Here is a 14,670-nt window from a genome sequence, read left to right on the forward strand (position 1 = left end):
TTTTTTTTTTTTTTTTTTTTTTTTTTTTTTTTTTTTTTTTTTTTTTNTTTTTTTTTTTTTTTTTTTTTTTTTTTTTTTTTTTTTTTTAATACTAATCATTCAATATTGGTGGAAATTAGCTCATTGCTGAAAGCAAGAGCAAGAAGTCAACGACAAGGTCACAGCGAGATCCCAACGAAACATTCGAGGGGAAGCCCGAAAGGGAAAGTCTAGAGAGAGCAATTAAAGTGTGAAAACCTCTCTCTAGTAGACACGTTTTGAAAATTTTGAGGGGAAGCTCGGAAGTGAAAGTCTAGAGAGAACAATTAAGGTGTGGAAACCTCTCCCTAACAGACACGTTTTAAAAACTTTGAGGAGAAGCCCGGAAGGGAAAGTCTGGAGAGAACAATTAAGGTGTGGAAACCTCTCCCTATCAGACACATTTTAAAATTTTTGAGAAGAAGTCCGGAAGGAAAAGTCTAGAGAGTACAATATCTACTAGTGCCCAAAAGAAAAAGGCTAAGAGAGAACAATATCAGTTAGCGGTAGCCTGAGCTGTTAATGAATAAAAAAGTTCCAACAAATTTTGGGGAGAGAGAAAGACAGAGAAGAAGATTTATATATATATATTACAATTATGATGCGAAGGGAAAAAAAATGAACAAATTATTAGGTTCCTTGATATCATGCTGCAACGTGAGATGCAGTTCTCTAAACCGTGTATGAACTTTGAAACTACAAACAAAACAAATTAAGCATAGCCATTGCAATGCTCTAGTGCCTTGCACGTCAAACCGTGTTAAGTTCTTCACTCAAATCTGCTCTCTCTCTCTCTATATATATTGTTCTACAAAATCCCCACCTTCCCATCTCACCAAAAGCGTTTTATCCCTACAAGAACTCTAGGAAATAGCAGCAGCAACAGCAGCAACAACATGTCTCTCCTCAGACCTTATGGTAAGGTCGATGAATCCGATCAAATGAGGCTCGACGCTAGCCGACGGACTCGGAAGAGGGTCATTGTCATTGTCTTGTCCTCTGTTGTTCTTGTTGGTGTTGTTGTTGCTGTCGTGTTCGGGACTAGAAATAGTTCCAAGAACGACGAGAGTGACAATCACAATGAGGCTCTTTCAACTTCGATAAAAGCAGTTTGTGATGAGACTTTGTATCCCGATACATGTAAGAATGCTTTTGGTTCTCTAGCTAACTCGAGCCATCTCGACCCTGGTCAAATAGCCAAGTTTTCGGTTCAACTCGCGCTCGGTGAACTGTCGCGTGTGGCTGATTACCTTTTGGAGCATGCCATTACCAATTCAACTGATAATAAGACCATATTAGCTTTGAGAAGTTGTCATGAACTTTTGGAGTTGGCAATAGATCATCTAAATGACTCATTATCATCTAGTGAGATTACAGTGCTGAAAGCTGTGGATGATTTGAAAACATGGCTAAGTTCAGCAGCTACTTACCAGCAAACTTGCATCGACGGGCTCGAGGAAGTCGATCTCGCTTTGACGAATGTCATTGCAAATTACTTGAAGAACTCTACTGAAATGACCAGCAATGGCCTTGCCATTGTGTCCTTCTTTTCGAAGCTAACGGATTCTTTCAGTCTACGACGATTGATGAGTTATGACGATCGACATAGCAATGGAGATTGGGCGCGCCCGATACTCCGGAAGCTAGCTCAAAAAGATCTCCGGAAGCAGGCCGACATCGTCGTAGCGAAAGACAAATCGGGGAAGTACAAAACAATCACTGAAGCTCTCAACGCTGTTCCTGATAAGAGCAAGAAGAGAACTGTGATCTATGTGAAGAAGGGAGTTTACAAGGAGAATGTTGAAGTTGTGAAGAACAAATGGAATGTAGTGATGATTGGCGATGGAATGACTTTAACCACTGTAACTGGCAGGCTCAACTTCATAGATGGGACGCCAACATTTTCTACTGCAACATTTGGTAACATTATCTAAGCTTACGAACGTCCCACATTGGCTAATTTAGGGAATGATCATGAGTTTATAAGTAAGGAATACATCTTCATTAGTACGAGGTCTTTTGGGGAAGCCCAAAGTAAAGCCACGAGAGCTTATGCTTAAAGTGGACAATATCGTACCATTGTGGAGGGTCGTGATTCCTAACATGGTATCAGAGCTATGCCCTGAACTTAGCTATGTCAATAGAATCCTCAAATGTCGAACAAAGAATCGTGAGGCTCGAAGGTGTAGTTAAAAGTGACTAATGTGTCGAACAAAGGGTGTACTTTGTTCGAGGACTCCAGAAAAGGAGTCGAGCCTTGATTAAGGGGAGATTGTTCGATGGGTACATAGACTTTAGGGGAGGCTCTATAGTATACTTTGTTCAAGGGGAGCATTGGTGTGAGGGAAGCCTAAAGTAAAGCTAGAGCTTAGGCTCAAAGTGGACAATATCATACTAGTGTGGAGAGTCGTGATTCCTAGCAAGCTTAGAATCTAACAATGTTTTGTGTTTTTTTTGTGCAGCTGCAAAGGGAAAAGGCTTCATTGCCATAGACATGGGATTTGAGAACACGGCTGGACCGAGCAAACACCAAGCGGTTGCTCTGATGTCGACGTCGGACCAATCGATCTTCTACCGCTGCCAAATGAATGCATACCAAGACACTCTCTATGCACACTCGAACCGTCAATTCTACCGTGACTGCAAAGTTTACGGCACGGTCGATTTCATCTTTGGAAACTCAGCAGTAGTCCTACAAAACTGCAAAATTGCACCAAAGTTGCCTCTTTTAGGCCAAAAGAACACAATCACTGCTCAAGGCCGGTTTGATCCTAATCAACACACTGGCATTTCAATACAACACTCTTCAATCCAACCGTTCGAAAACTTGAAAACTACCGAAACTTACCTCGGTCGTCCATGGAAGAACTACTCGACGACCGTGTTTATGCAGAACGATTTCGGGAGGTTGATTCACCCAACTGGCTGGCTGCCATGGGTTGGAACATCAGCACCAGACACCATTTTCTATGCTGAGTTTCAAAACAAAGGCCCTGGTTCTTCCACAGCCAACAGAGTGAAATGGAAAGGTTTGAAGAATATTGACACCAAAACTGCCAAGAAATTCACTGTTTCCTCTTTCATTCATGGTAAAGATTGGATCTCAAAGGCTCAAGTCCCCTTCAATGCCACCCTCTGAGTTTCATTTTCATTTCATGGACTTCCACTCAATGCTTTTGTCTTCAAATTCTGTTGTTTCATATTGTTTACTTCTTTTTAACCATTTGATTGATTGGTATTGTGATAAGAACATATACTGAGAAAGTTCTGTCCACTTTTTGGGCTTGAATTCGACACTTTTAATGTTTATGAGGTCTTTTAAGTTGCATTCAAACTGTAATTCTCTTATCAGCTCCCTTCAAAATATCAAAACCATGAAAACAATTGTCTTGATGTAGTGGCTTTCTTTCCGACTTCATCCGCGACACCCGGGTTGACCCGCAACGTTAAAACTCACATTCGAGTGGTGCTAAATGTCATGGTCATGCTCGTCTAGGGCGTTTTGCCACGCTAAACCTTTTATTTGATTTCTGCTTGTATGACTGTTCGATGAAATCATGTCTAGGCTAGATATGAATTGCCTCAAAATGTACTATAGGGGATGCGACTTATCGTCAATTTTCCTTACGATGAAACTATGTCTAGGCTTACGAGATCAGAATAGCCTCAAAATGTACTATAGGGGATGTGACTAGTTGTCAAATTCTCCCTATCTAAAGTTATATGTTAAGTCATTGAGTTAGTCTTTCTCGCTTATAACCTATAAAATTGCTTTCAAACTATCTTTCAAAACTCTTTCTGCCCTGTTTTCTAAAACTTTCCTCTCAAAACAGGGTCAGAGGGTTAAACATACGTCATCGGGCCGTAGACGACATGATTTCAAATTGGCTCGACTCACTTAGTGCTGCATAATCTCCAATCCACTGCCAAGAACATTGCGATTGTGACACTAGACCCCACACACTCTAATACTAAGTCAGTATTGGATCGAAGTAGTATAAAATTGAGAACAAGGGAGTTTTTGTTACCATGTTTATATGGTTAGTCCCTCTATTTATACGGGGCTTTAACCGTGTGAGTCAATAAACATCCGTTATTAACTTGTTTAGGGTTTAGGGTTTAGGGTTTAGGTCTATTATTAAAAAATATAGAGCTTAAGTTTTTTCGGTTTCTTCTATTCTAAGAAACTCTCCTCTCAATTTGTTCTTTTTACTTTATTTACTTGTTTCGATATGTTTCGATAGTGGGTTAAAACTAACCAACCCTGCCACCATGGTCCCTCGGGCAGTGGCCCAATGGGCTTGGCGGTTGGGCCCACGAGACTAGTTGAATTTCAAGGCTATAAGGTTAGGAGTATTAAATAACAAAATATATCTTTATTGTTGGAAAAATATAAAAACCTAATATTTAGTAAATGACTAAAATACCCCGAATAAGAATAAATTTTCATTTGGGGAGATCCGTACTAATCATTAAACATTTTGGGTTGACTTGTTGTGATAGAATTATATAAAAGATTTGAAAAAGAGAGAGAGAAAGAGACTTTCATTATGCATTGGAATGATATATATACTTTTTTAATGAAAAGTATTGATGCCTATTTTAAAAAGCTATTATATGTCTCTTCACATGATTCTTTTTTTAGGTTGAGTTTGATTATTCCATTTGTAATATCTCCCGCTTTAGTCGTATGCTCGATGTTTGGACACTGTGTTCTTAAAATAGATATAGGGGTCGATGTGTATGAAAGTGATGTATCTCTAGATGATGCACGTTTGGGCTCTGTGTGGCCTAAAAGTGATATAGGATCAATGTGTATGAAAGTGATGAATCTCTAAATGATGCACGTTTGGGCTCTGTGTGGCCTAAAAGTAATATAGGATCGATGTGTATGAGAGTAATGTGTCTCGAAATGATACACGTTTGGGCTCTGTGTAGCCTAAAAGTGATATAGGGTCAATGTGTATGAAAGTGACGAATTTCAAAATGATGCACGTTTGGGCTCTATGTTCCTAAAAGTGATATAGGGTCAATGTGTATGGAAGTGATGCATCTCAAAATGATGCACGTTTGGGTTTTGTGTGGCCTAAAAGTGATATAGGGTCAATGTGTATGAAAGTGATGAATCTCAAAATGATGCACGTTTGGGCTCTGTGTGGCCTAAAAGTGATATAGGGTCGATGTGTATGAAAGTGATGAATTTCGAAATGATGCATGTTTGGGCTTTATGTTCCTAAACGTGATACAGGATCGATGTGTATGAAAGTGATGCAACCCTAAATGATGCACGTTTGGACTTATGTTCCTAAAAGTGATACATGGTCGATGTGTATGAAAGTGATGCATGTTGGATGATGAAAGTCCTACATCGGCTAATTTAGGGGATGATCATGGATTTATAAGTGATGAATACTAACTCCATTGGTATGAGGCATTTTGGGGAAGCCCAAAACAAAGCCAGGAGAGCTTATGCTCAAAGTGGACAATATCGTACCATTGTGGAGAGTCGTGTTCGTCTAACATGGTATCAGAGTCATGCCCTAAACTTAGTCGTGCCAATAGATTGGTAAATTCTCAAATATCGAACAAAGAACTCCAAAAGAAAAGGAGCCAAGCCTCCTCGAAGGCAGTAAAAAATGACTAAGACTCCAAAGGAGTCGAGCGTCGATTAACGGGAGGCGCACTTTGTTCGAGGGGAGGTGTTGGATGATGAAAGTCCCACATCGGCTAATTTAGGGGATGGTCATGGATTTATAAATGATGAATACTAACTCCATTGGTATGCTCAAGTAGACAATATCATATCATTGTGGAGAGTCGTGTTCGTCTAACGATGCATATCTATTTATTAGTCTTATTTTTAAAATGATAATAGTAATTTAATTTCTAAAATATATTTAAACAAAAGAAAAAAAATATAAAAATATAATATTTATTATTTATGTTTGAAAGGGGCTTTTGCCGTGTGGGTAATGGCTTTATTAAAAACAAGCCGACAGCTTTGTAACGAATGAATTAAAGGGAAAGAAAGGGGTCTCCACACTTTAGCTTTACACCCAAACCCACCATTTGGTGGAATATTCCATACATCGCCAAAGAGATGTTTATTTAAACTATGGGTCGGAATTCTATTGAGATTCAGCTTAAACAAGGCGTAGAATCCCTGTTTGAACATAACACGAAGGAGGGAGTGAAGAAAGATTTCACTATGTTAGCTTAATTGAGATGAAAATGAGGATCGTATCCCGTACCTCGACCTCACCCAAATCCTCACTTTTTATGTATAATATATATATATATATATTGTAACGGCCCAGATCCACTCTAACAGATATTGTCCTCTTTGGGTTTTACCTTTCGGGCTTCTCCTTAACGCTTTTCACATCTTTATAAAAGGTGTTTTGTTCTCCTCTCCAACCAATTTGGGACATCACAATCCACCCCCCTTCGAGGCCTAGTGTCTTTACTTGCACACCGTCTCGTGTCTACTCCCTTTGGGGAACAGCCTCCTCGTTGGCACATAGTCTGGTGTCTGGCTCTGATACTATTTGTAATGGCTCAGATCTACCACTAGTAGATATTGTCCTATTTGGGCTCTACCTTTCCAGCTTCCCCTCAAGGCTTTAAAATGCAGTCTACCAGGGTAAGGTTTCCACACCCTTATAAATGGTGTTTTGTTCTCCTCCCCAACCAATGTGAGACATCACAATCCACCTCCCTTCGAGGCCCAGCGTCCTCGCTGGCACTATTTCCTTTCTCCAATCAATGTGGGACTCCTGCCAAATCCACTCCCTTTGGGGCTCAGTGTCCTTACTGGCACACCGTCTCGTATCTACCCCCTTTGGGGAACAACCTCCTCAGTGACACATAATTCGGTGTCTAGCTCTGATACCATTTGTAACGGCTCAAATCCACCGCTACCAAATATTGTTCTCTTTTGGCTTTACCTTTTAGGCTTTCCCTCAAGACTTTAAGCATGTCGGTTAGGGAAAGATTTTTACACCCTGGATGTTTTGTTATCATTCCCAACCAATGTGAGACATCATATATATAATCACAAAATGAATTTATAATATACTTAATCCGTGAAATAATAAATGAAAAATTATGTGTGATAGAATTACAACGAGAGATGAGACAGTAATATCTCTAATTCCATCTATAACCTCCCGATTTTGTTGTCAATATTTAATATTTTCGAAAGCTAAGTTGAACTTTAAAAACTAAAAAATAATTGCTTTTGTTTTTACCATTTAATTAAAATTCAAACGCATTAATAACAATAAATTTTAAATACAACAAACCAGTCGTAGCTGACCTTGTTGTCTTATCCACGATCACGATATTACATAATACAAGGCCAAAATGGTCTTTTAACCATTTTTAATATCCTTTAGATTATAAAATAATTGTCTCTAAATCCAATTTATTCCAAAAATATTTTTATATTACACGTAATATAACAATTTTTGTGTTTTTTCTTTTTTTTTTGGTGAAGTGTTGTCACTACCTTTATTGTTTTTGGCTCTTAATATAAAAGTTGGTCCCCATTGTTAGTGGGTGTTTTTATTCTTGTATTTTAACATTGACAAGTGGATATATTTCAACCAAATATTTTAATTCAAAATAAAATCATTAAATTAGTATGTTAATGTAAATATGACGTAATATTACAAAATTTAGAAACATAATGCATTATATAATAATTAAATGCCGTAATTTACTTATGGGTTATTTACGAAATTGTGAGTATCTAAAAAGATGAGGCAAGACAAATTGAGCACCGGATATCGAGTGAGGTAAGACAACTCGAAAATGTTCTTCCATTTGTCTACTGTTTTAATGCTCGAAATAAAATTTCTAATATCTCGATGTCACGTTCTACTTTAATTTTGACACAATATCTATCACTCAAAAGTGTGAATAAATCTGAAAATATTATTATTCTGGAAACAATAAAAAATGAGAAATGTAATTGGGATTGAAGGTTCAATTTTCATTGATGTTGACACTGTTTGAATAGGATACAAGCTACCAACTAATACCTATAAATAAACTCAATTTTTAGAATAAAATAAAATATATAGTGATAAATATTAATGATTACCGTTATATTCTATAACTAATATATTCTCCAAATATTAACTAATTACGAATATCTTGACTAATTCAAACTAACATTCTACTCAATTCTAACATAATTTACCTTTAATCTCATTTCATCATTTATTAACAATAAATTTAAAATTTTAAAAATTATAGAAAAAAAAAAAGTAAATTATTTATTGTATAGAGCCCTAAGACCGGTAAAATAGATGTCATATATATGGTTAATTTTAAGATATGATATATAATTATTACTACTATTAAAATCAAATAAATAAAATTATTAAAATTTATTATTTAAAATTTCATAAATAAAGAATTTTTAATATTTTTTATGTTGAAATAGGTAGATAGTAATATATCTTTTTAAATTATTATATTTTTATAATGCTTTTTAAATTACGCTTTTTTTAGTGGGGACCACTTTATTTCTCCCATGCTTACACATACTACAGCCCCATGATGTAAATGGACAGTAAAGACAAATTAGTCTACGTGTCTTATTATAACTGGTTGAAGGTGGGTCCCAATTTTCAATCTACAATTATATTTTGCACCTACTTCACCTCTCTCCTGTCTGGACCAATGGGAATGAGTCAGCAAAGAAGACATAGTCAAAAGGCACTAGTGGGTCCCACCATCCTACATGGCACTTCTTTTACAATAAATGCGACAATAATTCGTGAAAAATATATATTTACAAATAATTAATTTGGAAGAAAATAGTATTAATATATATATATATATATATATATATATATATATATAATCAAATTTAGATAATAAATGAATTTTATCATTAAAAAAGACATTTTTTTGTAAGTGTTATTTTCATGCATTAAATAAATACATTACTATATTTACATTATTACTTTTTGAAGCATCATTAATCACATCCCGAGTTTTTCAATCATTATAGTTTCATAATTTCGTATAATATTAATATTCAAACTCGTCTTATGTATAAAAGTCAAACTATAATTTATAATCCATCTTCATTACTTGATGACCTCGATATCCCATGCATCTTCTACAACACTTAATTCCGTTGCATCTCTCGTGTATCTCCCTATCGATCGAGAATCTTTTCTTTCCTCTCCACTCTACTTTTCTAAGGAAATCCTGATCCAGCTCCTGTTTGAGAGACAAAGTTTGTTAGATTGTTCAATCAAAATCCGAGCAAGATAATTCCCGATAAAGAATTTTGACATGACAATGTTACCCATTTATCTGTAAGTGCTTCTTGGTATCATTTTATGACCTAACATTCTCGTACATCTTGTTCAACATGTCCAAGAGCGAAGACTATTGCTACAAGCATGAGTCTTTTTCACATGTTTTTATCTTCACTTGCATGCTTCTTATGAAAATTATATCTAAAGTGCAAGATTCTAGTGGTCCATTGTTATTTAATTGTTCTTTTTTATTTAGTGTCTGTTGGATGATGAAAGTCCTACCGCTAATTTAGGGAATGATCATAGGTTTATAAACAAAGAATACTAACTCCATTGGTTTGAGGCTTTTTGGGGAAGCCCAAAACAAAGCCATGAGAGCTTATGCTCAAAGTGGACAATATCATATTATTGTGGAGAGTCGTGTTCGTCTAATAGTGTCAATCTTTAGCTCAATTTGTAGTCCACTCGCATCACACATGCACAAGATTTTCCAAATTGCCATTAGCAGAATCTATCCCCTTCCGCACTACCATTAGTGTTACTTTCATCATTCATAAGACGATTGACAAAAAAAAACAAAAAAACAAAAAAACATAAACGTTTATTTGGTTTTGTATAGGTTCGACTTTCGAGAGTTGGATTTGTAATTTCACGACAGGTGTCACTCGATCGAGAATAATTTAATTATCTTTTATTTTTTAAAATTTAAATTATAAACAATAACCCATGATTATTTTCCCAAAAAATTGGATACCCTCCATTTTCATCGTTGGCGGTTAAATGCTCCATTTATCCACGAAAAAATACAGCACTTTCCCGCGTACTCTAATGTTTGCTGTCTGCTGAGCTGCCACTGCACCACCTCAAAAGAAGGAATCTAAATTAAGGGGTTTTATTTGTTTATTTATTTTTAATTTGATTTTCCCCATGAATTCTTTTTCCTTTGAATGCTGAAGCGCGGTGGGGTTCTTGTTTGGGTCACTCACATGCACTCGCTTGAGTAAACAGGGCGTGTGAATGAACGGATAAAGTCATTTTTTCTTTGTTTTGAGCAGTCGCCTACGCCCTCCATTAAACAAACAACTCAACTTCCTCTACTCTCTACACTCAGCTCAATGTCACTTCTTTTAGGGTTTTTGGGTGCCTGAATATCTTGCCCCCATCTTCTTTAATGCTGTCCTGTTCTTTATTTGGACACCCATTTCCTTCTTCTTCCTGGGTTTTCTATGCTCAATGTTCTGTGTTTCAGGGTTGTGAGAAAAGGTATGGAGTTGCTTTGTAATACTCTTTTGTTTCTCTGATGTTCCATGTTTTTGTCTTTTTGTTGTGGGTATTGATAAAGGGTGTGCCTGCATTGCTCTGTAAAAGGGGTTTTTCGTTTTTGTGAGGAAAATGCAGCGTTTTCTGTGCTTAATCTCTGAAGCTACACGGCTTGTGTTGTTTATTTTGCTTGTTTAGGTATTGGGTATGGCTGTTCTATGTTATTTGGTTCATTGGTGAAATTCTGGGTTTGAGCTCGTTGTCTGTAAGAATCTAAAGCTTAGGAGCTGTCTTGGATTTGCCCTTTTTGTTGGTTCTTTTGCTTAGTGAGCTGAGCAGTGAAATGAGGGCCATGTGGGTTTTGGTGTTGTCCCTTTTGCTTGTTTCTGCTATGGCTCAGCTCCCTTCACAAGACATCTTGGCTCTGCTCGAGTTCAAGAAGGGTATCAAGCATGACCCGACAGGCTTTGTAGTTAGCTCGTGGAATGAGGAGTCTATTGATTTTGATGGCTGTCCTTCTTCTTGGAATGGCATTGTTTGCAACAGTGGAAGTGTTGCTGGAGTGGTGTTGGATAATTTAGGCCTTTCAGCTGATGTAGATTTGAATGTGTTTTCGAATCTCACGAAGCTTGCGAAGCTTTCCTTGTCGAATAACTCGATAACGGGGAAGTTCCCGGACAATATAGCCGAGTTTCAAAGCTTAGAGTTTCTTGATATCTCGAATAACCTTTTTGATTCATCTTTACCACAGGAGATTGGTAAGTTAACAAGCTTGCAAAACTTATCATTGGCTGGCAATAACTTCTCGGGTAGTATCGATCCAATTGTTGGTCTTCAATCAATCCGATCGTTGGATTTGAGTCGTAACTCGTTTTCTGGCCCGTTGCCTACTGCATTGACTAAGCTGACAAACTTGGTATATCTAGATCTGTCTCTCAATGGCTTTACTAAGAGTATTCCCAAGGGATTTGATCTCATTTCAGATCTTAAGGTGCTTGATTTGCATGGTAATATGCTTGTTGGCACACTAGATGTTGAATTTTTCATGCTTTCTGGTGCCACTCATGTTGACTTCAGTAGCAACATGCTAACGAGCTCCGACACGGAGCACGGGAAGTTTTTGCCTCGACTTTCTGATACCATCAAGTATTTAAATCTTAGTCGTAACCAGCTTACTGGATCATTGGTCAACGGAGGCGAGTTATCGCTGTTCGAAAACTTAAAAACATTGGATTTAAGTTACAATCAGCTCTCTGGAGAGCTGCCTGGTTTTAGTTTTGTGTATGAACTCCAAATCTTGAAGCTGAGCAACAACAGATTTTCGGGCGATATACCTAATAACCTATTAAAAGGCGACGCTTCGGTTATTACCGAACTGGATTTGAGTGCCAATAATCTGTCAGGTACTAACTTGATTCTAGCTACATTAGTTAACATTATAACTAGCTTCTTATGTTCTTTAACATAGCCTTTTGTCGTTCTTCTTTGGTTTATCGTTCAGGGTCGGTAAGTATGATCACGTCAACGACCTTACGCGTCCTCAATCTGTCGTCAAATCAGCTTACCGGTGATCTTCCGTTGCTGACTGGAAGTTGTGTCGTGCTTGATCTCTCAAATAACAAATTCGAGGGAAATTTAACGAGGATGATAAAGTGGGGGAACATTGAGTTTCTTGATCTCAGTCAGAATCTTTTGACAGGGCCGATCCCCGAGGTAACTCCACAGTTCTTGCGGTTAAATTTCCTAAACTTGTCCCATAATACTCTGAGTAGTTCGCTCCCGAGTGCTATTACCAAGTACCCGAAGCTTCGAGTCCTTGATCTGAGCTATAACCAGTTTGATGGACCTTTGTTGACTGATTTGCTCACAATGTCCACTTTGGAAGAGCTCCATCTGGAAAATAATTTACTCAGTGGTGCTGTTAAGTTCTTGCTTCCTTCCCCGGGTCGAGCGAACCTTGAGATTCTCGATCTTTCTGATAATCAACTCGGTGGCTATTTTCCTGATCAATTTACATCTTTAACTGGCCTTACAATGCTGAATATTGCTGGAAACAATTTTTCTGGATCGTTGCCTACTTCTATGTCGGATCTGAGCTTGTTGATCTCGTTAGATATATCACAGAATCATTTCACAGGTCCCCTTCCCGGCAACTTGTCGGGTGCTATTCAGAACTTCAATGCTTCATCTAATGATCTTTCAGGAACCGTCCCCGAAAATCTCAGAAAGTTTCCACGTTCTGCGTTCTATCCTGGAAATTCAAGACTGATTCTTCCAAATAGTCCTGGATCGAACGATAATCCAGACGATACATCGAGGAGAAAGAAAATGAACACAATTGTAAAAGTAATCATAATTGTCTCATGTGTGATTGCTTTGGTTATCATCATCCTCCTTGCTATCTTCTTTCATTACATCTGCATACGAAGGAAAAATCCACCCGAGCTTGCTACAACGACGAAGGACGTTCATAGACGAAGTTCTCTAAGCTCTTCGAGCATTGGAGGAACTGGAGTTGGTAGCAATCTAGTTGTTTCAGCTGAGGATCTTGTTACTTCAAGGAAAGGGTTGTCATCTGAGATGATCAGCCCGGACGAGAAACTAGCTGCAGGCACTGGTTTCTCCCCAGCTAAAAACAGTCATTTCTCTTGGTCACCTGAATCAGGCGACTCGTTTACTGCCGAAAACCTTTCAAGACTCGATGTGAGATCACCTGATCGTTTGGCTGGTGAAATTCATTTTCTCGACGACTCGATCTCATTGACACCAGAGGAACTATCAAGAGCTCCTGCTGAAGTGTTGGGGAGGAGCAGCCATGGCACTTCTTACAGAGCAACATTAGAGAGTGGGATGTTCTTGACAGTTAAGTGGTTGAGAGAAGGCGTAGCGAAGCAGAGAAAGGAATTCGCTAAGGAGGCGAAAAAGTTTGCGAATATCAGACATCCGAACGTCGTTGGATTGAGAGGGTATTACTGGGGACCTACACAGCATGAGAAGCTCATTCTTTCGGACTATATCTCGCCCGGAAATCTTGCAGTCTTTCTATATGGTAATTCTCGACTTAATTCGTTTTTCCATTCCGCTGTAACTACATATTTCACTGCCTAACTAGTTAACGTAACTTTTTTCAGATCGTCCGGGAAGAAAAGGTCCATTGACATGGGCTCAAAGGCTCAAGATCGCGGTCGACATAGCACGTGGCCTAAACTATCTCCATTTCGATCGAGCCGTTCCACACGGGAATCTTAAAGCAACAAATGTACTACTAGATGGAGCAGATCTGAATGCTCGCGTTGCTGATTATTGCCTTCATCGCCTCATGACTCATGCTGGCACCATCGAACAAATTCTCGACGCTGGGGTCTTAGGTTACCGTGCCCCAGAGTTGACAGCTTCCAAGAAGCCACAACCCTCCTTCAAGTCTGATGTGTATGCATTTGGAGTGATTCTCTTGGAACTTCTAACTGGAAGATGTGCTGGTGACGTGATCTCCGGTGAAGAAGGAGGAGTCGATCTAACAGATTGGGTGCGTTTACGAGTAGCCGAAGGGCGGGGCTCCGACTGTTTCGATACCGTATTGTTACCGGAAATGAGCAATGCAGCAGGCACAGAGAAGGGTATGAAAGAAGTGCTTGGTATAGGCTTACGATGCATTCGAACGGTATCAGAACGACCAGGTATCAAGACTATATACGAAGAACTTTCGTCCATATAGATAGAGGGTGGAGTTTGTTTGGCTTTGATATTTATGGGAATTTAATGTCTCATTAGCTTCTCATTTCTGAATTAGATTAGTTCTATTTTCTGAGGTAGATGAAGGAAGAACTGCTTCCATATTCCCTCAGTTTCTTTCATTGACCTGAAAGTTGTTGTAGAAAAAGAACATGATTTGATGAATACGAGGAGTTCTGTTTTCTTTGACCTTGTGAATACAGACCAAGACATTTATGTCTTGTTTTGCTTGTTTTGTTCTGTTCTTTCTTTGTTCCAAATGGGCTTCAGATGCTTGATCCCACTGGTTTTGGATCATTCTACTTCAGCTCATGTGAAGAGCTGAATGGACCATACTATGACCTTTCATTATCTCCTTGCTAATGGGACGCGAGCCCCT

The 14,670-nt window shown here is 38.2% G+C and overlaps 2 protein-coding genes across 3 annotated transcripts; both read left to right on the forward strand.

Annotated features, from left to right (window-relative positions):
* The first annotated feature begins 664 nt into the window (after nt 1–664).
* On the forward strand, nt 665–3,344 carry LOC111783477 (putative pectinesterase/pectinesterase inhibitor 24). The gene is made up of 2 exons (XM_023664408.1): nt 665–1,938; nt 2,481–3,344. Exons 1-2 carry the CDS (start codon nt 915–917, stop codon nt 3,155–3,157), a joined length of 1,701 nt encoding a protein of 566 aa, XP_023520176.1. The 5' UTR covers nt 665–914; the 3' UTR covers nt 3,158–3,344.
* A 6,939-nt stretch (nt 3,345–10,283) lies between these two features.
* On the forward strand, nt 10,284–14,480 carry LOC111783217 (probable LRR receptor-like serine/threonine-protein kinase At4g20940). Of its 2 annotated transcripts, XM_023664120.1 has the most exons (4): nt 10,284–10,562; nt 10,758–11,962; nt 12,061–13,608; nt 13,691–14,480. In XM_023664120.1, the coding sequence occupies exons 2-4, from the start codon at nt 10,903–10,905 to the stop codon at nt 14,272–14,274; spliced, it is 3,192 nt and encodes a 1,063-aa protein (XP_023519888.1). In that variant the 5' UTR covers nt 10,284–10,562; nt 10,758–10,902; the 3' UTR covers nt 14,275–14,480. The 2 variants fall into 2 exon arrangements, with proteins under 2 accessions (XP_023519888.1, XP_023519887.1); XM_023664119.1 differs by having other exon boundaries at nt 10,284–11,962.
* Nucleotides 14,481–14,670: the final 190 nt, after the last annotated feature.

Source organism: Cucurbita pepo, chromosome LG20, assembly GCF_002806865.2.
Source record: "Cucurbita pepo subsp. pepo cultivar mu-cu-16 chromosome LG20, ASM280686v2, whole genome shotgun sequence".
NCBI lineage: Eukaryota > Viridiplantae > Streptophyta > Magnoliopsida > Cucurbitales > Cucurbitaceae > Cucurbita > Cucurbita pepo.